Below are 26,028 nucleotides of genomic sequence, written 5' to 3' on the forward strand. Positions count from 1 at the left end.
AAGCTCATAATAAGACACACATGCAGACAAACATCTAACCACACTGGTGACTCCCGACTACTGATCTGGTAAATAAGCAAGCTGTCCTCTGTAGAAGTCATGATCTAACATAACAGAAAACCACGATCTAGGGAACCCCCTTACCCCCTCCCTGAAAAATCCCCTCTAGACTTTATTCTGATCACACTAACACTCAGTATTATGTTACAGGCTGCGACCCTCAAGGCTCTGCAGCTGCGCTGCCCTCAGCTCCCTGTTGTTGCTTGCGATCATTTATTCAGATTTACGTGAGGTCTTCAATGGAGGTGCTGCGGCAGCACAGCTGTAGCACTTCAGTGTAGACACGGAGTACAGTGATAGGAGGGGTTGTCCCATTGCTGTAGTTAATTCACCTCTGAGAGACACAGTACGTAAGTCAACAGAAGAATTCCTCCATTCATCTAGTGCCCTCTATAGTGGGAGGTAGGTTGATTTAACATCGCTCAGGGATGTGGATTCTTCACACCACATGTGTCATAGCTGGGTTCACCTAATGTTTTAGTGTAGAGCTGGCCCCAGGATCTGGAAACAGGGAAACCTCCTTTTTGGGGGGTCATTTTGGCTCCTTTTACAACATATAAAAATGATATTATAAGGCAAGTTAGAGAGTGTCTCAGACAGTTGTTGCTGGAATGTCTAGCAGCTGGCTTGGTCCTGAAGTGCTTTGATGTTGCACTGCTTTTGCTTAGTCTTTGGTATATGGAGTGTGGTGGATCTGATGATTGCAACCTTGTCGTGGTAGAGAGGCTTGCATGGGCAAAAGACCCTCAGACCACATCACCCAGAGCTTTCATACTCCTAGTAGGGTACCGTTGGCGAGCAGGTCTGAGGCGAGGCTCCTGACTAACCATGGTCCAAACTTCAAAAGACCCCAACGGAGGATCAGGTGCACAGAGAGGACCTTTTAATACTCTGTGGCTGTGAAGGCGAGTGAGGGCTACAGCAGGAGGGAGGCCCCTGGTTGTCTTGGATCTCCTTGCCACTGGGTCAGTGTTTTCCTCCTGTCAAGTCTCATGTGGTTACCGCCTGCGCACTGGCTTCTCCATGTTAAATAATTTCATGTGCAGGCCTCTGCAATGGCCTCACTCCCGCATAAAGTCCTGTGGCAACAGACGAGTGGAGGTGAAGACAAGAGCAGTGATCTCTGGGAATCTTTAGTCACAAATCTGCATGCATATCAGAAACAGGATGCATACCAAACAATCAATGGGGCCACTGGACGATCGAGCTACTAAAGGAGCATTAAGGAAGACAAGGCCTTTGTAGAAAAGTTAAATGAATTCTTTGCATCATCTTAACTACAGAGGATGTGAGGAAGACCCCACACCTGGAACAAACTGATAAATTAAATAGTAATAAGTAATTAGAACACATGGAATTCACCCAAGAGTTCTGAAGGAATTCCAATATGAAATTGTAGAACTGCTATCTGTGTTATGTAACCTAACACTTCAATCAATCTCTGTACCAGATGACCAACAAATAGTTAATATGATGCTCAGTTTTACAAAAGCTCCAGAGGTGATTCTGGCAATTACAGCCCAGTCAGCATAACTTCAGTACCAGGCAAACTGGTTGAAACTACAGTAAAGAACATCTATGTGTCTCACAGTTCTGAATATGATATGTTGGGGAAAAGTCAACATGGATTTTGTAAAGGGAAATCATGACTCACCAATGAGAATTCTTTGAGGAGGTCAACAAGCACATGGATCAGGGTGGTCCAGTGGATATAGTATATTTGGACTGTCACAAAGCCTTTGACAAGTGCCCTCAGCAAAGGCTCTTGAGCATATTAAGCAATCATGGGATAGGAGGGCAGCTTCTCTCCTGCATCAGTAACCAGTTAAAATATAGGAGACAGAGGATAGGAATAGTCAGTTTTCAGAATGGAGAGAGGTAATTAGTGTTGTCCCCCAGGGATCTCTACTGGGACCAGTTCAGTTCAGCATATTCATAAATGCTCTGGGAAAAAAGGGGACAGACAGTGATGTGGCAAAGTTTGCAGGCAATATAAAATTATTCAAGATAGCTGACTGCATAGAGTCCAAGGAATATCATTAGACCAGGTGACAAAATAGCAGATGAAATTCAATGTTGATTAATGTGAAGTAATGCATACTGGAAAAACATGGCCCCAACTATACATACAAAATGATGGGATCTAAATTAGCTGTTACTACTCAGAAAAGATCTTGGAGTCATTGTAGATGGTTCACTGAAAACATCTGCTCAATGTACAACATCAGTCAAAAAATCTAACAAATGTAGGAATAATTAAGAAAGGGATAGATATTAAGACAAAAAATATCATAATGCCACTACATAATCCATGGTATGCCCACATCTTGAGTACAAAGACTGATTAGAATTGGAAAAGGTACAGAGACATGCAAATAAATGATAAGGGGTATGGATTAGCTTCTATATGAAGAGAAATTAAAAGACTGGGACTGTTCAGCTCAGAAAATAGATGACTGAGGGGCAATATGCTAGAGGTGTATAAAATCATGAATGATGTGGTAAAAGTGAAAAGGGAAGTGTTACTTACTCCTTCTCATAACACAAACCAAGGGTCATCCAAAGAAATTAATCGGCAGCAGGTTTAAAACAAACATATGGAAATACTTCTTCACCGAATGCACAGTCAATTGATGCAATGTCTTGTCAGGGAATGTTGTGAAGGCGAAAGTATAACTATGCTCAAAAAAGTATTAGATAAATTCATGGAGGATAGGTCTATCAATGGCTATTAGAGAAAATGATCAGGGGTGTAACCCCATTTTCTGGGTGTCCCTAAACCTCTGACAGCTCGAAGCTGGGACTGGATGACAGGGAATCACTGAGTAAAATACCCTGTTCTGTACACAGCCTCTGAAGCATCTGGCACCGGTCACTGTCACAAGACAGGATAGGCTAGATGGATCACTGGTCTGACCCAATATGGCCAGTCTCATGTTCTTAATATATTTGCTTTTTTGAAACTTCCTGAACAGAAGCAGGAGTACACCAACCTGATTTTGCAGTTTGCAAGACACTGTAAAACTGGAGATGTATACCAATCTTTGGATAGAGAGCCAAGGATGTCATAAATGCGGCGAGAAGTCTCCTCAACTATTACAGCGGGGATGATCACGCTAGTTGGCATTCTCTCAAATGGTGGTATGTCAGAGGGGAGAGAGGTCACATCTAAACACACAGATGTAAAGCCATTTAAAACTATTATGCTAATAGGGTTATGGGGCTTAGCATTCATGATAGAATGGCAGATACGCTAGAGGAAATGTCTGCAGACAATGGAATAGTTAGGAATCAGAAGGAAAGGAAGGCCATCAAGACTAACTTTTGGCTCCTGTTTTTGAAAACAGTTGCCTAGAATTGCAATTGTCTTTCTATACACTAGCTCTTGGTTACTATGGCCTGAATTTTCAAAAGCCGTCACTTTGAAATTTAGCAATCTGAACAGCTTAATGGCTTTAGTTTGGTGTTTCTGGGCACTCATGGGATTTACAAAAAGAGAAGACAGAGTTCTGGAGACAATCTGCTAGCTTGCCTGGAAGCAGAACTGAACTTTCAGGCAGCTATAGGTAAGGGGATCAAGTCCTACCCTCACTGACAGTTCTGGTTTTGCCTTTAGTTTGATCCTGAGAAGAAGAATGCTAAAGTAGAATATCTTGAGTTTAGTGATGTTTCATAAGGAAGAGCTTACAGCTAATTCCCTGTTATCAGGAGCCTCCTCACAAGACAGCATAAGAAAAATCATGTTCCTTTCCTGCCTCCCTGACAACAAAACAGAAATGAAGTAGTTGGATCCCATGTCTGATTTCCCAGAGTCTCACAATCATGAGCGTCTCCTCAAAAGTTAACTGTAAGTCTCTGATGCTTGGGAAAGAAATGTCAAAGAGAAAAGGATATTTCTTCTCCTTTTTGCAATCTAGTCTCCAGAACACCCATACATTTAGTAAGAAAAAAAATCTTCCAAATTTAAGAATTGAGAGCATTCATCATTTCTTTGATGTGTACAATAGGCAAGGAAATATTCATAACTAGTAACCCATCACTGTGGGTTTGAGTCATTTAATCCTTGAGAACAAGAGTTGTCACACCTTTTCATCAGCCCAATATAGACAATATCTGTTGATTAAAGTATCTTATTTTTAAAAAAAAGACCCTGTGTGCCAGCACCATAAGACTAGAGATTACATTAGGTTCTCTTCTGTAATAAGGCATAAAAATGTAACTAAAATGAGAAATTGATTTGACTGAAAGGGAAAAAGCTATTCAAGGCATGAGAACTTTCACATTTCTGCACATGTGGGTGCTACACAGTAAAAACAGTGAATGAGCAGTGCAAACAACCCAATCACATGGAAACTGGGAATTTTACATCCGTTTAGGGTATTAACCCTTCAGACCAAATGTAATAGCGTTTGCACCTGCCTCTTGCTACTGCCCCCTCCCTGGTCCAATACATACCTGCTCACTCAGTTTTGAGCAGGCTGGCACCTGCCTCTCTCAAGCATGCACCTCCCGAGGGAGGGTTCTTTTGGGGGGTCTTCGGTGACTCAGCCTTCCAGCTGAGAAACACACATTGTTCCCCGCTTCCAGGGTATACAGTCTCTAGTTCTTTCTCAGGCCCCGGTACAGGTCCATAGTACCAAGGCTTCCTCCCTGAAGGTATTACCTTCTTTAACAGCCTAACAGGGGCCCATCTTGGTATCCTCAGTTGGTGTCCTTTCAGCAGCCCTCCCTGGGCTCAGTCTTCAACCAGATCAGCAAAGCCCATCATGGTACCCTCGCCTGGTTTGGTTATATTCTGGGCTCAGCCTACCCACACTGACCTGTCCTTGATCCTGCTGCTCTTCCAGCCAGTCAGGCACCCAGTCCACCCTCTCTGAGCTTCAGAAAGAACTGATTGCTCTGCCTGTGCTGCTTTCTTTTATATGGTCCTTCTGGCCCCTGATTGGTTGCTCCAGCAGCCCCTCTGATTGGCTGCCGAGAGAACTTCTCCTCTGCTCTTTTCTGGGAAGGGAAGAGGCAGGGCCACAAGGCCTCCAGCAGGTGGCCTCTGGATTTAGTCCACCCTGTCACACCAAAGTAGATATTGAGAATGATTACATTCTTCCTGGGTGTCTCAGCACTCTTTCCTCTTTAAAATGTTTCCCATCTCATTAGCTCTCATGTAGCACCTTCTGTAGCCAAAGAGGACTCCCATACCACTTAAGCAGGTATCTACCCCAACTTTCCAAACCAGCTGTTCCCAAAAGTCAGCTGCCTTGTGTGCTAGGAGCCACTCCAAACCTCTTCTATTGCTTCCTGGGCTGAGGAAGCATGTAGGATCCAGCAGCAGGGGAAGTAGTGAAGAGTGAGACTGTTCAGATATTTCAGTGATTGGTGTTATAGAATAACCATCCTAATATGTAGGTATGATATGCAAAATCCACTGATCAGACAGGGCAAGCTCAGGGAGAAGGTCAGCTTTGCAGCAGAGGTGAGGCAGAATCAAACAATACTGCAGCCACTCCCAGCAGCCACACAAACTCTCCCGCCTTTGTGGTAAAGCTCCCTGCCCAAAAAAGTCTGTTACCTAATCCCCAGATGACAATCATATAAGAACTGGCCAATTTCCTAAGAGTTAATTCATGCTGCTATGTGGGGTTTTGTAAATAATAATGCCGGTCTTGCCTTTGCCAAATACAGCTTTGCACTGTCTCTCGTGGTTATGGCATCTCCCTTGGAAACAACAGTCTTTGTCACCGCATGGAGTTCCATCTTGCTTAAATACATCCTCTGGGCACCAGTGTGAAGTCCCATTGCAATACTCAGGAAGGTCACACTCACCAATACTTTCTCGGCATATTTTCCCTTGTTTATGAAACTGTTAAAATAAGAATACAAAGATCTGGAGGTGATTTCTCTCTGGAGGCCTACTCCACAAGCTGTCATTTGCCTTCTTAAAATATATTTGTTTTAGGAGCCCCCAAACATCTAACAGGTAGAAAAAAAATAGCCACCTGCAGTTGCTTTGCCATTTATTTTAACACAGATCAGGTAAGAGGAAGATGCAACATAAATACTCCTTGTGCTGTTAATTAAGGAGTGCACTCTAATCCCAGTATTTAAAATATTTGTGATTCTTTTTCATTCCAAAATGATGATAAATTCTTCATATTTTTAATCAATAACAATGAACAATGGAAAATATAGTTTTTGCCTATCTACTCTTTTTTTTTCATGTGGAGTCTGCTGAGATTAGAGCTGGGGTCACTTCACTCACAGTGTTCAGAAGCTGGATCTGTCAGTCACTGAGGAGAGGGGGACAGGACCTTTCTATCAATATCCTCTACAGAATGAGTGCTTAGTAGAAGTATTACTGTAGCACCTCGGAGCCGTAGCCAAGGACCCAGATCTCACTGTGCTCGGCACTATACAAATACAGAACAAGAAGATAGTCCCGGCCCCAAAGAGCCAGAGCCTAAGTATAAGACAAGAGACAAATGACGGATTCAGATAAATAGGGGAGCTTACAAGGAAACAATCTGACTAATTATTGTCAATTTTTGGTAGGCATTAAGGAAAAGGAGAGTTTTGAGATGGGTTTTGGAGGGTAATTGCTTAGTTTTAATCAATGTTTATGGAGAGCTCCTCACAATCATTAGAGGCAGCGTAGGAGAAAGCATGAAAGTCCTTATTTGAAAATTTAACAAGTGGGTAATGGAGGCTGACACCATGGGTGGATTGGAGTTGAGCGTCGACCACTCAGTAGTAAATGAGAGATGACATGGTGGGGATTGGTCAAGAAGGGTCCTGAGAGTGAAGAAAAGAGGCTTATATTTAATGTGATAGAGAAGAGGAAGACAGGAGAGCGAAGTAAAGAGACAGGTGACATGGTCAAAGCGACAGACTAGGAAAATGATCTTTTCAGCAGCATTATGAAAGGATTAGGGCTGTTGATTAATCACAGTTAACTCACGTGATTAATTTAAAAAAATGAATAACGGTTAAAAAAAATAATCAAGATTAATCGCAGCTTTAATCTCACTGTTAAACAATAGAATAAACAATATAAATTTATTAAATATTTTGGATATTTTTCTACATTTTCAAATATTTTAATTTCAATTACAACACAAAATAGAAAGTGTACACTGCTCACTTTATATTATTATTTTATTAGAAATGTTTGCACTGTAAAAATGATAAAAGAAATAGTATTTTTCAGTTCACCTCAGACAAGTACTATAGTGCATTTTCTTATTCATGAAAGTGCAATTTACAAATGTAGATTTTTTGTTACATAACTGCACTCAAAAACACAACAATGTAAAACTTCAGAGCCTATACTTTTACTCAGTCTTACTTCTTGGTTAGCCAATCTCTAAGAGAAACAAGTTTGTTTACATTTATGGGAGATAATCATAGAATATCAGGGCTTGAAGGGACCTCAGGATGTCATCTAGTCTAACCCCCTGCTCAAAGCAGAACCAATCCCCAACTTTTGCCCCAGATCCCTAAATGGCCCCCTCAAGGATTGAACTCAAAACCCTGGGTTTAGCAGGCCAATGCTCAAACCACTGAGCTGTTCCTCCACTCCAATACTACCCGCTTCTTATTTACAATGTCACCTGAAAGTGAGAACAGGTGTTCGCATGGCACTTTTGTAGCCAGCATTGTAAGGTATTTACATGCCAGATATGCTACAAATTTGTATGCTCCTTCATGCTTCGCCCACCATTTCAGAGGACATGCTACTATGCTGATGACACTCATTAAAATAAAAGTGTTACTTAAATTTGTGACTGAACTCCTTGGAGAGAATTGTATGTCTCCTGCTCTGTTTTACCTGCATTCTGCCATATATTTTGTGTTATAGCAGTCTTGGACAATGACTCAGCACATTTTCTTCGTTTTAAGAATACTTTCACTGCAGATTTGACAAAACACAAAAAAGTTACCAATTTGAAATTTCTAAAGATATAGCATACGACCCAAGGTTTACAAATATGAAGTGCCTTCCAAAATCTGAGAGGGACGAGGTGTGGAGCATGCTTTCAGAAGTCTTAAAACACCAACACTGTGATGGAGAAACTACAGAACCCAACCACTGAAAAAGAAAATCAACCGTCTGCTGGTGGCATCTGACTCAGATGATGAAAATGAAAATGTGTCAGTCCATACTGCTTTGGATTGTTATCGAGCAGAACCTGTCATCAGCATGGACACATATCCTCTGTAATGGTGGTTGAAGTATGAAGGGACATAGGAATCTTTAGTGCATCTGGCACGTAAATATCTTGCGATGCCAGCTATAACAGTGCCAGGCAAACACCTGTTCTGACTTTCAGGTGACACTGTAAACAAGAAGCAGGCAGCATTATCTCCCGCAAATGTGAACACACTTGTTTGTCCAAGCGATTGGATGAACAAGAAGTAGGACAAAGTGGACTTGTAGGCGCTAAAATTTTTCAATGCAGTTATTTTTGTACATAATTCTACATTTGTAAGTTCAACTATCATGATAAAGACATTGCACTACAGTACTTGTAATGGGGGAATTGAAAAATACTATTTCTTTTGTTTTTTATAGTGAAAATATATGTAATCAAAAATAAATATAAAGTGAGCACTGTACACTTTGTATTCTGTGTTGTAACTGAAATCATTATACTTGAAAATGTAGAAAACATCCATAAATATTTAAATAAATGGTATTCTATTATTAACAGCATGATTAATCGTGTGATTAACCTAGATTAATTTTTTTAATTGCTTGACAGCCCTAGAAAGGATATGAGTGGGGAAAGACTGTATTTATCAAGACCAGAGAGGAGACTGCAGTAATTGAACTGTGAGATGATGAGAGCTGGGATGAGAGTTTTAGGTGTCTGACTGGATAAGGAAGTTATACAGAAAGAATTGGCAAGGTTAACAAACTGCCTGAATGTGAGGTCCTAGAGACCGGTCTATGTCAATGATGGCACCTAGGTTACAGGCCTGAGGGACAGGATGGTGTTGTCCACAGTGATCAAAAGGAGGTAGTGGGGATGGAGAGAAAGAAATGGAGAGTTCTGTTTTAGCCATGTTGAGCTTGAGCTGATGGCTGGACATCCACAAGGAGACATCAGAGATTTCTGTTTGGGGACAGGAAGACAACTCTGGAGTAGCGAAGTAGATCTGTAAGAATGTGCTTTGTTTTATTGGAAAGGAGAGTCCGGATGCTTTCTCCTCTGCCAATTCTAGAGGATTCTATGAATCTTTGAGTAAATGCAGCCTTGTGGCAAATATTTCTGAATAACTGGGCACTGGGGAAAAAGAAGGCCTGGATATGTTCCCAGTGCTACACATGTATAGAAAACATCCTTTGGAACTTTTGCCCAGTTCTTCTCAGCTCCTGGGGTGGAAGGATCGGGTGATGTGATGAAGTTGGATTGCTCTCAGAGGGCTCCTGCACGTGAGGACAGAAGTAAAGGGCTATAAGGATGGCAGGTAGTGGAAGTGAATACAGAGTTTCTTCAATCCCAGGAGCTTCTCTGCTGAGTCCCATATGTCCTGACCACTTGAGATACTGATCTGTAGGGTGGGCTGAATGGAAGCACTTTCTACTACTGTACTGGTTCCTGCAGCAGCAGGTGCCATGCTTATTGCACCAGTGATAGCACAAGAACTCTCTGCAGTTGACACAGGCTTTTCTGGGGCTAGAGGAGGTGACTTTATCCTTTATTGTGAAATCCTAAGTTGGGGGCATGGCTGTCACCATGGTCTCCTCCAGATGATCTGAGAAATCTCAGACATATCTCCAGAGAGTGCAAAAGAGGAACTTCTTTCCGTCTAAGTAAGGATGCCTTGCACTGGGAGCTGGAATAGGTTCTCCTCCTTCATGTAAGCCATCTTGACAGTCCCCAGGCTCAGATGACTCTGGACATATAGGCACTCCATGCTATGGCAGGAAGCCAAGAACGACCATGAAGGAAGAGGAGGACAATAGACAAAAATTAGAAGTCCAGGTAGGAAGATAATATTGGGGAAAATATCAATTGGGGAATGTTTTGAAGTCACACAGGGTATGTCTACACAGCATTTGGGAATGAGCCTCCCAGCCAAGCTCCACAGACTTGTGCTAGCAGGGCTCATGCTAGTGCACTATTTTTAGCTGTGTAGACGGTGCTTTGACATTTTGACTCAGGCTGGAGCTTGTGCTCTCAAACCCATTCCTTCTGGCCCAGGTTTGAAGTCTGAGCTCCAGCCCAAGCCGCAACATCAAAGCACTGTCTACACAGCACATTAGAGCACACACTGCTAGCACAAGTCCGTTGACCTAGGCTGGGAGGCTCGCTCCCAAAAGCTGAGTAGACATTCCAATAGGGCTTAGAGCCATGCATTGCCAATGGAGGCAGAACATTCTGGAGAGGATGTTGATGGGCAGCTCCTTTCAACCTCTCACCAGTCTGTCATGGACAGCTTTACCTGCCACCCTAGGTGACTGACCTAACTACCAGATTATAGAATCATTCTCATGCTTTCCCTGGCCCAGTGACTATTCAGTCATGCATAACGATAATGGATTGTTATCCAAAAACATTTGATTTGAGGTGAAACAGAATATTTTGTTTGAACCTTTTTGAAACATTTCGATTTTTCGGTTTGGTCAAAATCATTCAGTGAACCCTACATGAATTAGCGAATGGTTTTGGGTTGACCAAAATTTCCTTTTTCAGCAAATAAACTATTTGCTAAAAACAAGTTGCTCAACTCTAATCCCAACCCATCTACATGGGATTAGCAGACGCAGTACTTGAGCAGGAAATTGTGAAAATGAATAGCATTGCCACTGGCTACTAACTTTTAAAACAAGTAATGAAACATTCAATTTACCATAAAATACAAAACCTACTGTATGTTTTTCTTACCTGACAGTTTTTGCAGCAAAGTCCAGAAACACAAGCAGCACCTCGTTTTATTGTACAATTGGATAGGCAACAACCACCCCGTAGGCACACCTTCAAGTAGAAAATGAATGGCACTTCACCTTAAAAATGTGTTGTGGGACTCTCCCATAATAACTGCGCTCTTACTATTTATTGTTTGATTTCAGACAGTAACAAAGCTCAGTGAATTTGAGAGACAAACTCCCATTTCTTACCTAGTTCTAATTACATAGAATTTGTAAAAGGTATTATTATTACTATTATTATTATTTGCTATTTGTTCTACTCAAGGAAACCAAAGAGAATGAAGCCATCCAGACAGGAAGGATTGTCCAGTGATTAGGGCAGCCGCTTGGGACTAAGGGTACTGGGTTCAATTGCCTGCTCTGCTGTGAGCTTAGGCAAGTCACTTAGTTTTCTGTTCATCAGTTCCCTATCTGTAAAATGGGGGCAATAGGGAAGTACGATCTCACAGGGATGTTGTGAGGATAAATACATTAAAAAGATTTAAAAGATGTGAGGTGTGAGGTGCTAGACATTGCAGTTACATAAGTACCATAGATTTATGTAATATTTCTAATGGTTTTAAGATATTTGCAAACAAAATTAAATAGTTTTATTTTAATGTAAACTTTTAAAGGCAGATGCACCAATATACTAGAGTAACACAAAGAAGCCAAAATGTACTTTGTGAATCTGGCACTGGTTTTCCAATTGACTTACTGGCTTGCAGGGTTGTGTTAGTGAGACTGGTACTGCGTGATATTACATGTGGGGATAGCATAGTCCCTGAGTCCCAATGTTGCCATGCGTTAAGGGCACCCCCTGTACTCCTGCCTCAGTTCTCCTGTCTGTGTTGCCAAAATGGGAGTGGCGCCAAGACAACCATTTAAGGTGGGGCGCCTTTTAAGCACTGATGTTTGAGTTAGTATGCAGCTGTGCAATCTTTAAAGATCAGTGAATGTAGCCACAAACGCTGCATGTTTCCAGTCTCCCCTCGAACCACAGCCATTATACTCGATAGAATTGTGGCATGTAAATTAGCTGCAGATGAGGGGTGGTGATTGGTTGAGTTAGCACTGATGTCACAGTGGCTCAGTGAAGTTATCTAAGCTGTTGACCTCAGTCTGTTTGTAGCCAGTTGTGCTAACTGGGCCTACAAATTTACTCTAATTATGAACTCAACTGTAAAATGTAAGTGTGAAGGAACTCCTCAGGCTGGTGACAACACCAGTGGTGATGTCACCAGAGGGGGCAGAACCACCGGGGGGAGGGGGGGTTGGTCAAGGTGACAGTTGGAAAGTGGATCTCGAGAGAGGGAGATCTGGGAATTGTGACAGGGCGGTCACAGGCTAGACTTGCCTGGAGAATGGGCTAAGTGAAGAAGCATTAGTAGACCTCTGAGAAGGGAACCTGAAAAGGCTGAAGAGAGCTGACCTTAGTGTCCCTAGCCCCAGAAGCTTCCCACATAAGTAGATCATGGTGTATGATCAACACTACACTACTGGTCTACACTAAAAAGTTAGGTTGGCCCAGTTACGTCACTCAAGGGTGTGAAAAATCATCACCCTTGAGTGACAAAGTTAAGCTGACCTCACCCCTGGTGTAGACAACACCACGGTGTAGACAGTGCTGCGCCAGCCAGCTGTGCCAGCCTGGCATTTCAAGTGTAGATGAGCCTTTAGTTATTTAGGCACCTGATTGCCACTTCTTGAAGTGATGCTATATAATAATTATTACAAGCAAGAGCATATCTCTTGGTTTTCTAGTTCCTGGGGAGAAAAGACTAAATCATTTTAACTCTGAGTCTAAAAGAAACAAGGAGTGAATACTGGATGGTGGCAGCCACAATAACAGATAGAGAGGATATGTGTCAGCTGTTCACCAGAGAGGAAGCAGGTCCTCAAACTAAGTGAAAGTTTATATATTGTCACAATGACCCGTTACATCTTTTCTTAAACAATTGCATATAAGATGGAGACAGAATGAATTAATTTAACCAAAGAGGGTTTTACTGATACTACTGACCAAATCAGGCCAGAGAAAAGAACCCAGAAGGGCACTACCACCTCCACATGCTCTGGCTAACTCCAGAACCCCAGCTGGGATGTGAGACTTCATCTCTTTTTCTCCACACCCGCCCCCAATCTTCCCCTGTTTGTCCTCTTACTTCCTCACCTTATTTCTTCTCTTTCCTAACATGCTCCTTTTTCCTTCTCTTTAATAAATGTCTGCATTAGCTGGACAAGACTGTATATTTTGCAACACGGCTGCAAGCCTGTGACCAGAAAGGCAGCTAAAAACAATGCCCTAAACATCCCAAAGTTGGTACAAGTTTGTCATGTCACAGAGAGACTGATAAGACCCTGTGCTGTGCCTGTGTTTCTGCAACAATAACGTTGCAAGTAAGAGTCAGCACCAGAGACAGAAACTGCATTTTCTGTGTTTGGTGTTCTTTTCTCTTCCGTGTTGTGTATTTGTCTTGTTTTGCCAGGATCGGACTTCAAGAAAAATGCAAAAACAACAGTTCTACCCCATCTCCATTGACCTTCCTCTCTTCTCCCCATCAAGAATAGTTATTATTATCTTTGACACCATCTAAAACACTGTTAAATAGGGTTTTTTTCCTTGTAAAATCTCTGTCCAACTAAGGAAAAGGAAAAAGAGATACTGTCAAAATGAAAGCCTTATTTAATACTTTACATTTCAAATACTTGAACTGTTTTCCTTTTTCTTCTGCATGTTTAATAATAGGTTCAATGGATTTGGGGTGTGGGGTGTTTGCCATGATATTAAGCAGGTTGTGGTTTCTGTGTACCAAACCTTGTTTAACACTGGTTGTTGTTGGACAGTGACCGGGTTATGTTAACAACTTTGACTCTTTGGGCTCATATATGCCATCTAAATTAGTACAACAAGCCTACTATGGAGGTGCTGGTAATGACTTCATAATGTTGGCTGAGTTCAACTTTGCACTTAAAGCCAGGAATCAACCTCTTTGCTATCGTGTCCAGAGTAGTTACAAGGAGCTGGCCATGGACTGTAATGCGAGTGTGTGAAAAACATCTCAGTCGGAAACAGGAGGATCTTTCGCCGGACAAGCACAGCAAGGGGCATTCCTGAAGTACCTTGGGTTGCTGAAGTTGGGAGCAGTATAGCTGGGTTCAGAGAAACCAGATCAGCAGGCAGGGGAAGAAGATTCAAGATTCACAAGTGCAGAGTGGATCCCTTTTGGCTGAGGCCCGGAGCAAGCTCTACAGGCCTTAGTCTTGCCAACTGCTCCTCTGGGAACCACTCCGCTCTGACAATGTGACTGTACTGGTTGCTCACATTCACTGATGGAGACTCTTGGATGAAGATTTTTACTCATGATATAAGGGACCTTCTCAATTCAGGATTGACTTTCACTGGGAGGGCCAGGGCCCTATGTTCAGGTTAACAGTTCTGTTTGCAGCAGAAGTAAGGGTCCAGTACTTCTGACCAATCCTGCTGGAGTCCAGGTCAGGTACCATTAGTTGGGTAGAGAGGAAGAAGCAGAAGAAGAAACAATCAGTTGCCTCTGTGTGCGTGGCTAACACATCACTCTTTCTGCTGACTTGACTACTCTGTAAAAGCCTCGAGCATTGATATTAACACAAGTGGGGGAAATCCAACTTTAAACACTAGGAACAAGCAGATATGGCATGCACTCTGAAGATGCATAAAGAGGCAGGAAGCCATCCTACCTAGTACAATGAATGGCCATGAATAAAGTCAGGCTGGAAATTAGAAGTAACCATCAGAGGAGTGAGATTCTGGAACTGCTTTCCAATAGGAGTAGTAGGGGGCAAACTAATTAGTTTTAAGATGGAGCTTGATTGGATTATGAGACGGGGATTCATGTGATAGCAGGGGACTGGACTCAATAACTTCCAGTTCTTCGTTCCACAGAAGCTAAAACCCAGTGACTGAAGTAAACATTGCAGATGGCTTGTGCTTTACACACCCTTTCCACAACTCCCCACATCTGTTGCACCCTCCCTTCACCAGTGGAAACACACAGGCTTCTTGCAAAAGGACACTCTGTGGCCATCAAGGATGGGGGCTAGGTTTGTATAAAAAGGGCTCAATCCTGTTTTAGGCAAGTAATACATACAGTAGAATTCACATAAGAAATGTACACAAAGCGATGCCTCATTATACATGATGGCCAGTTTTTGGCATACACAATTCCTGGCAGACGTTCACTTTCTTTTTTAAAAATCCTCATAAAATTAATTGTGTACTCAAAGAGTAATTTGCTTTGTACTCAAAACTGTAATTTTGATGTGCATAAGATGAGTTCTTCGTAAGTAATAACAAAATACTTGAATCCCTGCTTTTTGTGCAAAACTCAATACAGTCTTAACTATGGAACCATGAATAGCACTTCCATCATAAAACCATGTCTCATGGAGTAGTTTTGAAGTTGGATAAAACAAACTTACTAATGCTTCTGTAAAATATGCCTAAAACTAAAGAATTTAACTACTAACCTCATCCATACCACAGTCACATTCCTCCTCATCTTCTATTACACCATTACTGCACATCTGTGTTCCAAATATTTTCTTTTCTGGTATGTTAAGAAGGCAAGTTTTTCCTGGTTTTCTTATCATGTTGAAATAGTCTGCTCTGGAGCAGTTACTGAACTCTGTGCATATGTAAAACCTGGACCGGAAGAAAATATCTAATACTAGAGAGCACTTTAATTTATTGGTATATCAAAATGCAATGACTGGAAATTGAAGCTAGACAAATTCAAACAATTGAGAATGGAACTAAATGCAAAAAGGTATAATGGGAATCTTAAATGTGACATTTTCCTAATTTGTAAATGCTTGACTTTGCAACCCAAACAACATTCTTGAAGTAGAAATGTGTATTATCTTCAAGCCATTCACCGAGATGAGATTTGGAGAGCTGATTTAAAATTATACTAACTTCTCTAATACACAACACAGAATGGAGACAAACTGACTATGCACTTGTTACCTGGGGTTCTTTCAACCAAAGCTCTTGGTAACTTTTACTCTGTGCGAGGTGGTGTCAGGAAATAAATCAGGGGAGACACGGCCGTCCGACCGATAGATGGCTGGCACAAAGAGGACAACACAAGAGTGCTTTCACTTAAAGCTAAACTTTACTTAGTCTCCAGAACTTATACACGTCCGCAACAGGTTAGTAAAACACCCCCAACCCTTGATAATTACCGAAGCTGAGTGTGGCTCTCGAGTGGCAGCCTGTCTGCCGTGGGGAACACAAGATGCATCCAGAGAGAGAGTCCAGTCCTGAAGAGTCCCCCACCTCAAACTTTCCCCCCTTATTTTATACAATGTCCCTTAAAGAAAACTTGTTACAAACAGTTTCAATGGTCCAGCAAGAAGTTTTCTTCTGATTATTGATTAACCAGGTGTGGGTTTTTCCAGAGTTTGCAGCCTTGAGGCCCCAATAGACATTCCTGGGGCACATCCTGCTCTTCTAAATTGCATGTATCAGCAACTTCAACACAATTCTTATCAGGAAGGATGCGGGGTCAAGCTGCCCTTTCTGTGGCACCCAGAACCCCTTCCCCTCCTTCCTTGGTCAAGCTGAGACTGCTGAATGGCCAATTTACAGACTGCTGACTTGGCTGCTTTTAGCAATAAGCCATAGTGGTTTCAGGAACTTTACTGGTTTGCTGACATCTCCCCGTACACACTTAGGTATAAAATCAGACTATGTTTGACTCAGGAATAACACTGATCATTAAAAATGTATATACTATAGCATCAAATCAACCCTGTATTATGTTTTCAATGGAATGTTCTCTGGTCAACAAGTTAAAATTGAAATGAATTAAAATACTTTTGATTTTATAACGAATCACTGTTTAAAAAAAATCCTCACTTGGGTCATTCTTTCCTGCAGAATGATTCCATTAGTACAGACCTGATTGGTAGTCTTCCTGTATATGCAAATCAACATAGGGCCCACCAGTAGTAGGTCAGAACATTCCCCGTCACTGACTCCTCTCCCTTTTTCTCCAGTTAAAGTTTCCCAAAACTTAGGTTAGCCAGTAACTGAAGGGTGGGGGATGTGCATTTTTGCACTTTGTCCCCAGAAAAAAATCCCAAGTGAGAAATACTTTCTGCTGCATCTTTTTTCTATCATGATGAGATACAAAGTTGTTTTGAAAGGAATAACCTCTCTCCCAGCAGGGGCTAGGAGGGAGAAGAACGTTCAGAAAGAACCAGGCATCATGGCTTTGGAGAACTGGGAGGGATGTCCCAGCAAGGGCCTATGAAAGGTAATGTTAGAAAAATGAAGATTACTTACCTGTAACCAGTTTTTCAATGTGGACTCTTAATATTCACAATTGTGGGATGCTCTGACAGATGAAACCCAAGCTTGTAATGCCCACTGGATAATTCACACACCTCCTTAGCAGACATTTTACATTCCATGGCAAGGGTATAAAAGGCTGTGGCTCTCTGGCCACCTCAGATTCTCCCCCCACTTCGTTCAGGTCCCTTGGTAAGTAGGATTCCAAAGAAGTGGGGAGAGAGGGGTGGGGAGTGTCCACAGGCAGAGTCCATCTCGAAGAACTCCAGTTACATGTAAAAAGAAAAGGAGTACTTGTGGCACCTTAGAGACTAACAAATTTATTTGAGCATCGGATGCATTCAGTAGAATTACTGAATGCATCCGATGAAATGAGCTGTAGCTCACAAAAGCTTATGCTCAAATAAATTTGTTAGTCTCTAAGGTGCTACAAGTACTCCTTTTCTTTTTGTGAACACAGACGAACACGGAGGCTACTCTGAAACCTGTCAAAGTTACATGTAAGTTATCTTCATTATTATTTCTTTGTGGGGCCTCTGCATACCCCCACTGATGGGATAGACTAACGAGCAGTAACTCTATCGCAAGATGGTGGGATGCAGAGTCCTATAGACTCTAAGTCTAATAAAAAGAAAAGGAGGACTTGTGGCACCTTAGAGACTAACCAATTTATTTGAGCATAAGCTTTCGTGAGCTACAGCTCACTTCATCGGATGCATCAATTTCCACAAGAGGAAACTGTTTGGAAAAAGCCATAGAAGCTGCCTTAGCCCCGGTAGAAAGTCCAACAGACCTTGTACTCTTGTCCCATTGATCTATACAGGGATCATTATTGTAATGGGCCATTGTTCTGCTCTCCACTATCCACACCTGGGCATGCTCACACTCCATAAGGGGGCATTCTGTTTGGACATATTCCAGTAGCCCACATAGCATAGGGGGGCAGGGCATGTCAGGGAGAGGCGCAGTTTGGAGGAGGGGTAGAGTGGGTCAACGTGGGGCATGGCTAGAGAAGCCTGGCTGAAGCCAGGGCAGGAGTCTCAGCTAGAGATGGGTAAGAGGCAGAAAGGGCCCAACTCAGCATGCACCTCAAGTAACGTGTGACCCTCGAGTAAGCTGATGCCTACAGTGTGTGTACACAGCAGTATAGGGCAGGGGAGAGCAAGGAACAACTTCTTCTATGGTAATGGCTTCTACAGTGCCAGCTAATGGCTTATGGGATGGGAAGAAGAAGGGGAGCTAAGTATTGGCAAGGGGCTAGATATTGAAGAGAATGGTGGTGAGAAGGGATGAAGGAGGTGACATGCCAGTCTTCTATCACCTCTCCATGTCTCAGTTTCCCATCTGTAAAATAGGGATAATTATGTCAAATTAAGATGTACTGATGAAAAAGCACTATAGAAAAGCTAGGGTTTACTATTAATTATTATTAGTATTACTACAGTAGAACCTGAGAGTTACAGACACCTCAGGACACCTGAAATGTTTGTAACTCTGAATAAAGCACAGTTCGGGCTCCAGATCCAGCAGTTGACACTCCAGGCCAAGTTGTGAAAGTGGCACAGGCCGCAGCACTGCCATTGCTCTGCTGGCTGCGGCTGCCTTAAGCTGAGAGCCCCAGCATCTTGCTGTAAGTGGCTGCCCCATTTGTGGGGGTGGGGGTGGAACAGGCCCAGATATGCCTAACTTTTAGATGCAATACAGGCATGGTATAGTGATTTCTTTCTCTTTTTTTTTTGTCTCCGCTGCTGCCGGATTGGTTACTTCCGATTTCACATAGTGTCTGATTGACCAGTCAGTCCGTAACTCTGGTGTTCGTATCTTTGAGGTTCCACTGTACCTCGGCAAACCTTGGTGAGTACTACAACTATCTAAGAGTCCACCAACTTCCACTAATAAATATTTTTCCTTCAGTTTTAAAAACTATTAAATTAAATGCCAAAAAAAATTGTTAATGCAGATTTAAGGTTACCAGATGATAGCCTGTGCCCTTCCAGAAATGGCAGAATTCAGACTTCTGAAAACCAGGAAATTCTGAGTTAAGGTAAAAGCCCATGCAACCTCAACTTCGCCACCTTTGAGTAATACCCCAATATGCCCATAACACATATGCCCATTCTACATTTTCACTGTAATGGAGAAGCGGTACCTACACTTCCCCTACACTCAAATACTGATCCTGTTCTCCCCAACCAACACTATCCTTGTAAAATTTAACAACCACTTCACACTGTTTTACAGCATCTTCACACTTGCACACTGGATACCTCCCAAACCTATATTTTTCCCTGTCAATATTTAAATCCACAGACTGATCTCATAACCCACTTTATGATGAATTCTCCATATATCACAATCACAGCTCTTCCAAGCTGCTCCAATTTATTCCTCCACCATTCAATACAGCTACACCTAACACAGTGAATGCTGCTGGAGTGAATGCAGATAATTCTCAGTGGCTATTGCCAGGTCCTGGGGAACACAGTTATGCTTGTGTGGGATATTACTTTAACTCTGTATTTCCTGGTTTTCAGAAATCTGAGTTTTGCTGAACTGAATATTCCTGAAGGGCAGGAGCTAACACCAGGTAACCTTATCTCTACATGAATGCATTTTTTTTTTTGCCATTTAATAATTCCTTCTTTGGCACATGTAGAAGAAGCTGAAGAAGAAGGTGGGTATCATCTCTGATACCTAAACAATGGACAGATGATGATCTCCAATGGGAATGAGACTGGTGTGGCCACTGATAGCTCCAGTAGAGTGGAGAACCAGTTTTAGGCAGGGCCATGCTGGGGCTATTAATATAACCCCAATGTGTGCTCGCTTGATCCTTAGTAGCGCTCTTTGTAGGAGTGGGATTGGGGGGAAAACATAGTAAAGCTTTCTCATCCAGGATAGCAGGGAGACATGTGTGATGGAACCTACCCTGTGACCTTGTAGTGAGAAGAATTGGTGACATTTTCCATTGTACTTTTTCACAAATAGGTCTATTTGGGGAGTCCCGTACTGCTGGACAATGCACATGGCTACATCCAGGTGAAGAGACCATTCGTGGTGACTGAAGAAAGATCTGCTCATGCAATCTACTAGTTTGTTATGCACCCCTGGAAGGTAAGAGGCCTCAAGGCTGATTGAATGAGCTGATTGAATATGCAAAATTTCCATAGGTGAACTGCTTCCTGGCACAGGAGGGATAATCAAACTCCTCCATGCCTGTTGCAGTAAAACATCACTAAAATGTTGTCCGTAAGGACAAACAGCTTTCTCCCCTTAAAATGAGGTAGGAAAGCCTGACAGGCAAGATAAATTACCTTGAACTATATGACATTGATATGAAGAGCTAGCGCCACTGAGGACCAAAGACCCTGAGTTCACAGGGGCCCCAGTTGAGCTCCCCACTCTAGAGCTGACCCATCTGAGACCAGAGTCACTAACAGTTGAAGGCAGAGGAGGGGAATGCCAGTATAAAACTTGAGAGGATTCAACCGCTAATTAAGCAAAATTAGAACCTGTGAAGGTACTATGAGCACAGGATCCAGATGTAGACAGATTGGAGAATACACTGAGGGCCAGCCACATCTGAAGGGGTCTGAGGTGCCGCCTCATGTGTGGTACTACATAAGTGCATAAGGCTATGTTTCCTAATAGCATCATACAGTTTTGGGCTGTTGTGATCGGATGAATCTTCGGGAATCTAATGAGATATGAAATTGATTGGGATCTGGACTCTGGGAGGAACACTTTGGCCTAGATAGAGTCCAACATAGCCCCTATAAACTATCCTCTGTACTGGACAAAGGATAGACTTGTCTGCATTGATCAGTAGTCCTAAGGCCTTGAAGGCTGACTGAATGAGATGAACACTGGATATAACCTAAGCTTTGGACCAGCCTTTGACTAGTCAGTCATCCATGTAAGGGTAGACTTGCACTCCTAGTCTCCTAAGGAATACTGCTTCCATGGCCACACATTCTGTGAACACTCAAGGAGTTGCAGAGAGGCTGAATGGAAGCACTGTAAACTGGTAATGTGAATCATTTATTACAAATCTGAGGAACTTCCTGTGCCCTTGGCATATCGACACATGAAAATAGGCATTTCTTAAATTGAGGGTGGTGTACTAGTCTCCAGGATATTGAGAGGGAATAATGGATATCAGGGTGACCATGTGAAACTTTTTTTTTAGCTAGTTGTTGAACTGGCACAATAAGCCTAAAACCTCTCTTGGTTTTGGGGATTAGGAAATAACGGGAGAAGAAAACCTTTCTTCTTAAATTCTGCGGGTCTTCCTCTATGGCTCCTACCTGAAGAAGAGATTGAACCTCCTGGACCAGAACTGGGGTTCCTGAAGAGGAGGGAGTGTACGAAGAAGGGGTAGAAATAAATTGAAGGGTGTATTGCACTTCTGTCATGCTCAACATCCAATGATGCTTGGTGATATGGGACCAAGAACTGAGGAAATAGGAAAGGCTGTTTGCAAATAAAGGAAAAAGAGGGTCTGGCATCCCGTGACCTGGTACAGCATCCTTGAGTATCCATTGAAATGCCTGCTTAGAAAGCCCTGGATGTCTAGGTGGGGTTGGCATTGAAGCAGAGGTAGAAGGAGGTGGTGGTTTATGCTTAAAACCTCCAGCTGGTAGAATAAACTTTCTCAGCAAACAGGTCTACTTTGATTCTTTTGATTTTGGTGTTGTGCCCTGATGTCCAGACCTTTCCCTCTCATTGGCAGCAGATACCACCAGGGACCGAGGAGAGGGGGTTCTAGTAAATAAACTCATAACCCTGAGCAGTACATATTACTTACACTCAGTTCTTTTTGAAGTTGCGGAAAAGGATGCAGGTGTCTGCCACAGTTCCTTAACTGGGTCCATAATGGCCTGAGAGAGTGCCTAACTATTTGCAAGTACCTACAGATGGGAAAGAGAGCTGAAAGAAGCAAGCCTTGAAGGAACAGAGAGAGCTTCAATTCCATCACAGCCAGTGAGAACAGAGAGGGAGTTGGAGCAGCCCAGTCCTTATACACTTCAGCTGTGAGCACAAGGACATAGTGCACATGTGCACTCCCAACGGTAATTATAGCAAAAATCTTCAACTCTTGTGCACTGGTGACACATACAGCCACAATGGAATGTATACATCTGCAATCACTTCAAGGAGAACCATTCCTGCAAGGTTTCAGAGTAGCAGCTGTGTTAGTCTGTATTTGCAAAAAGAAAAGGAGTACTTGTGGCACCTTAGAGACTAACAAATTTATTTGAGCATAAGCTTTCGTGAGCTACAGCTCACTTCATCGGATGCATTCAGTTGAAAATACAGTGGGGAGATTTATATACAAACAGAACATGAAACAATGGGTGTTACCATGCACACTGTAACCAGAGTGATCACTTAAGGTGAGCTGTTACCAGCAGGAGAGCCGGGGGAGGGGGGAGTAACATTTTGTAGTGATAATCAAGGTGGGCCATTTCCAGTAGTTGACAAGAACGTCTGAGGAACAGTGGGGGGTGGGGGAGGGGTAAACATGGGGAAATAGTTTTACTTTGTGTAATGACCCATCCACTCCCAGTCTCTATTCAAGCCTGAGTTAATTGTATCCAGTTTGCAAATTAATTCCAAATTCAGCAGTCTCTCTTTGGAGTCCGTTTTTAAAGTTTTTTTGTTGAAGTATTGCCACTTTTAGGTCTGTAATCGAGTGACCAGAGAGATTGAAGTGTTCTCCAACTGGTTTTTGAATGTTATAATTCTTGACGTCTGATTTGTGTCCATTTATTCTTTTACGTAGAGACTGTCCAGTTTGACCAATGTACATGGCAGAGGGGCATTGCTGGCACACGATGGCATATATCACATTGGTAGATGTGCAGATGAACGAGCCTCTGATAGTGTGGCTGATGTGATTAGGCCCTCTGATGGTGTCCCCTGAATAGATATGTGGACACAGTTGGCAACGGGCTTTGTTGCAAGGATAGGTTCTTGGGTTAGTGGTTCTGTTGTGTGGTGTGTGGTTGCTGGTGAGTATTTGCTTCAGGTTGTGGGGCTGTCTGGAAGCAAGGACTGCCCTGTCTCCCAAGATCTGTGAGAGTGATGGGTTATCCTTCAGGATAGGTTGTAGATCCTTGATGATGCGTTGGAGAGGTTTTACTTGGGGGCTGACGGTGATGGCTAGTGGCGTTCTGTTATTTTCTTTGTTGGGCCTGTCCTGTAGTAGGTGACTTCTGGGTACTCTTCTGGCTCTGTCAATCTGTTTCTTCACTTCAGCAGGTGGGTATTGTAGTTGTAAGAATGCTTGATAGAGATCTTGTAGGTGTTTGTCTCTGTCTGAGGGGTTGGAGCAAATGCGGTTGTATCATAGAGCTTGGCTGTAGACAATGGATCGTGTGGTGTGGTCTGGACGAAAGCTGGAGGCATATAGGTAAGCATAGCCGTCAGTAGATTTCCAGTATAGGGTGGTGTTTATGTGACCATCGCTTATTAGCACCATAGTGTCCAGGAAGTGGATCTCTTGTGTGGACTGGTCCAGGCTGAGGTTGATGGTGGGATGGAAATTGTTGAAATCATGGTGGAATTCCTCAAGGGCTTCTTTTCCATGGGTCCAGATGATGAAGATGTCATCAATGTAGCGCAAGTAGAGTAGGGGCATTAGGGGACGAGAGCTGAGGAAGCGTTGTTCTAAGTCAGCCGTAAAAAAGTTGGCATACTGTGGGGCCATGCGGGTACCCATGGCAATGCCGCTGATTTGAAGGTATACATTGTCCCCAAATGTGAAATAGTTATGGGTGAGGACAAAGTCACAAAGTTCAGCCACCAGGTTTGCCGTGACATTATCGGGGATACTGTTCCTGACGGCCTGTAGTCCATCTTTGTGTGGAATATTGGTGTAGAGGGCTTCTACATCCATAGTGGCCAGGAGTGTGTTTTCAGGAAGATCACCTTGTATGTATTGTAGTTTCCTTGGGCCACTATAAGGAGAGCAGGGCCCATAATCACTTGCCATTCCTGAGTTCCAACCTGAATTCAAAACCTAATCCACAAAGCAATTGATATCAAGTCAAATGTGGAATAATAGAAAAAATAGAAAAAAACAAGGGGAAAATATCACACAAACAAGTCAGAAAAGACTCCTGAATTTAATTGATTCTTCAAAGGAAGGAAGCGTAATAGCCATGTCAAAAGGAAAGGTAGAGGAGTTAGTGACTGAACATGAGAACTTTTTCAACTACCATTCTGTGCTTCATATATAATATGCAATGTAGATGAAGGACCATCCTGTCTCATGTGCACCAGGGGCAACAAACCCATTAAAAAATACCTATTCTCCAAGATGACTATGATAGGGTATATAGACCCCATTGATGAGGAAGGTGCCAGAGAGGTGGTGGGGGAACAGATAGCCCCACCCCTCTGGTCTTGGTAGGGAGGAGGTCTTTTAAAGAGAGGAAACTGCAATCATCTGGAGGGAGGAGGAGCAAGATTGCCCAAAGTAGAAGGCTGCTGGAGAGACTCCTAGAGCCACAGGGGGAACTCCCATCCAGGAGACGTTCTCCCTGACCCTATGGGCAGTGCGGCAAACTCCCATGGTAAACTGGACAGAGGAAGCCTGATTCAGCAGCCCAGCCAGAGAGATTTCTCAAAACCCATTACACAGGTGCTGTATTTTTGGCAGCACTGTGGACCTTCTTTCCACCCATGAGAGGTCCCGGGAAGGGGAAACTCTCGGGTGCATTGGGGCATTTAACTTTCCTTTTGATTCCCCCATCCACAGAGACTCAAGGAGACTCAAGACTCAAAGGGCAGGTACTCCTTGCAAAACTTAAGGAATTGAGGCCAGTGCTAGAGCCACCCAGTGTAAATAACTGGGTGTAGTCAGATTCTCCCACCATCTGAGAGAAAAACCTTAGTGGATTCCTTTAAAATGACCTTATCAAAAGACATAATTGTTGTATTACAAAATTGTAAAAACCAAGTATTACTCACGGGCTATATGACCACATGATACATTTTCCTTTTCTGGGGCATTTGCAAACACAACCTCGAGCTATATTTTTCTTTTCATCATCATGAGGGAAGCCAAGAGAATGGCCCATCTCATGTGCAACAATGGTTGCATCATAGAGCGTTGTTTTACCTCTTGCCTGTATACAATTAAACAAAACACAAAAATAAGAAGGAGCTCTGAATTACATATGAACATATAAAGCCAAATTTAAAGAGTTATGTGATTGCATGGACACACTGGATAATTTCATTTGCAAACATAAATCTAGAACACTGCAGAACCCCAGAAGAGAACTTTCAGATTGAAGGAATAATAATTTTTTCACACTGCCTTCTCAGATGCTTTTAAGAGGGGGGAAATGAACCACTCACAAGTGACATGTCTAGCTCTGCCAAGGTCCTCAAGCCATAGAATTTTACCCAATAATTCCGACATCAAATCTAGAACTTCTGGTGATGCTAAAGCATTTCTTTTATCAGGATATCAATTCCTGATTTAAAGACTCCATGTGATGAAAAATCAATCATAACACTTATCAAGCTATTCTTATGGTTAATTACATTAATTGTGCCTCATTTCTCATCCAAATTCATCCAGCTTCAGATTCCTCTTTTTGATAAAATAAATAGATTGAACTTTTTATGTCTCTTCCCTTAAAGCAGGTTTTCAAAATGAATCATTCTTATGCCTCATCTGAACCACTTCCAATTTTTCACCATCCAT

At 42.6% G+C, this 26,028-nt stretch overlaps 1 protein-coding gene across 1 annotated transcript in view; it reads right to left on the reverse strand.

Moving 5' to 3' along the window:
* Positions 1-26,028, reverse strand: part of LOC141981067 (disintegrin and metalloproteinase domain-containing protein 26A-like) — a 147,662-nt gene that overhangs the window by 66,436 nt on the left and 55,198 nt on the right. The window contains 4 exon segments of the mRNA XM_074942872.1: positions 5,725-5,917; positions 10,947-11,036; positions 15,479-15,653; positions 25,284-25,441. Coding sequence (XP_074798973.1) covers positions 5,725-5,917; positions 10,947-11,036; positions 15,479-15,653; positions 25,284-25,441 — 616 coding nt within the window.

Source organism: Natator depressus, chromosome 1 (assembly GCF_965152275.1).
Source record: "Natator depressus isolate rNatDep1 chromosome 1, rNatDep2.hap1, whole genome shotgun sequence".
Taxonomy (NCBI): Eukaryota; Metazoa; Chordata; order Testudines; family Cheloniidae; genus Natator; species Natator depressus.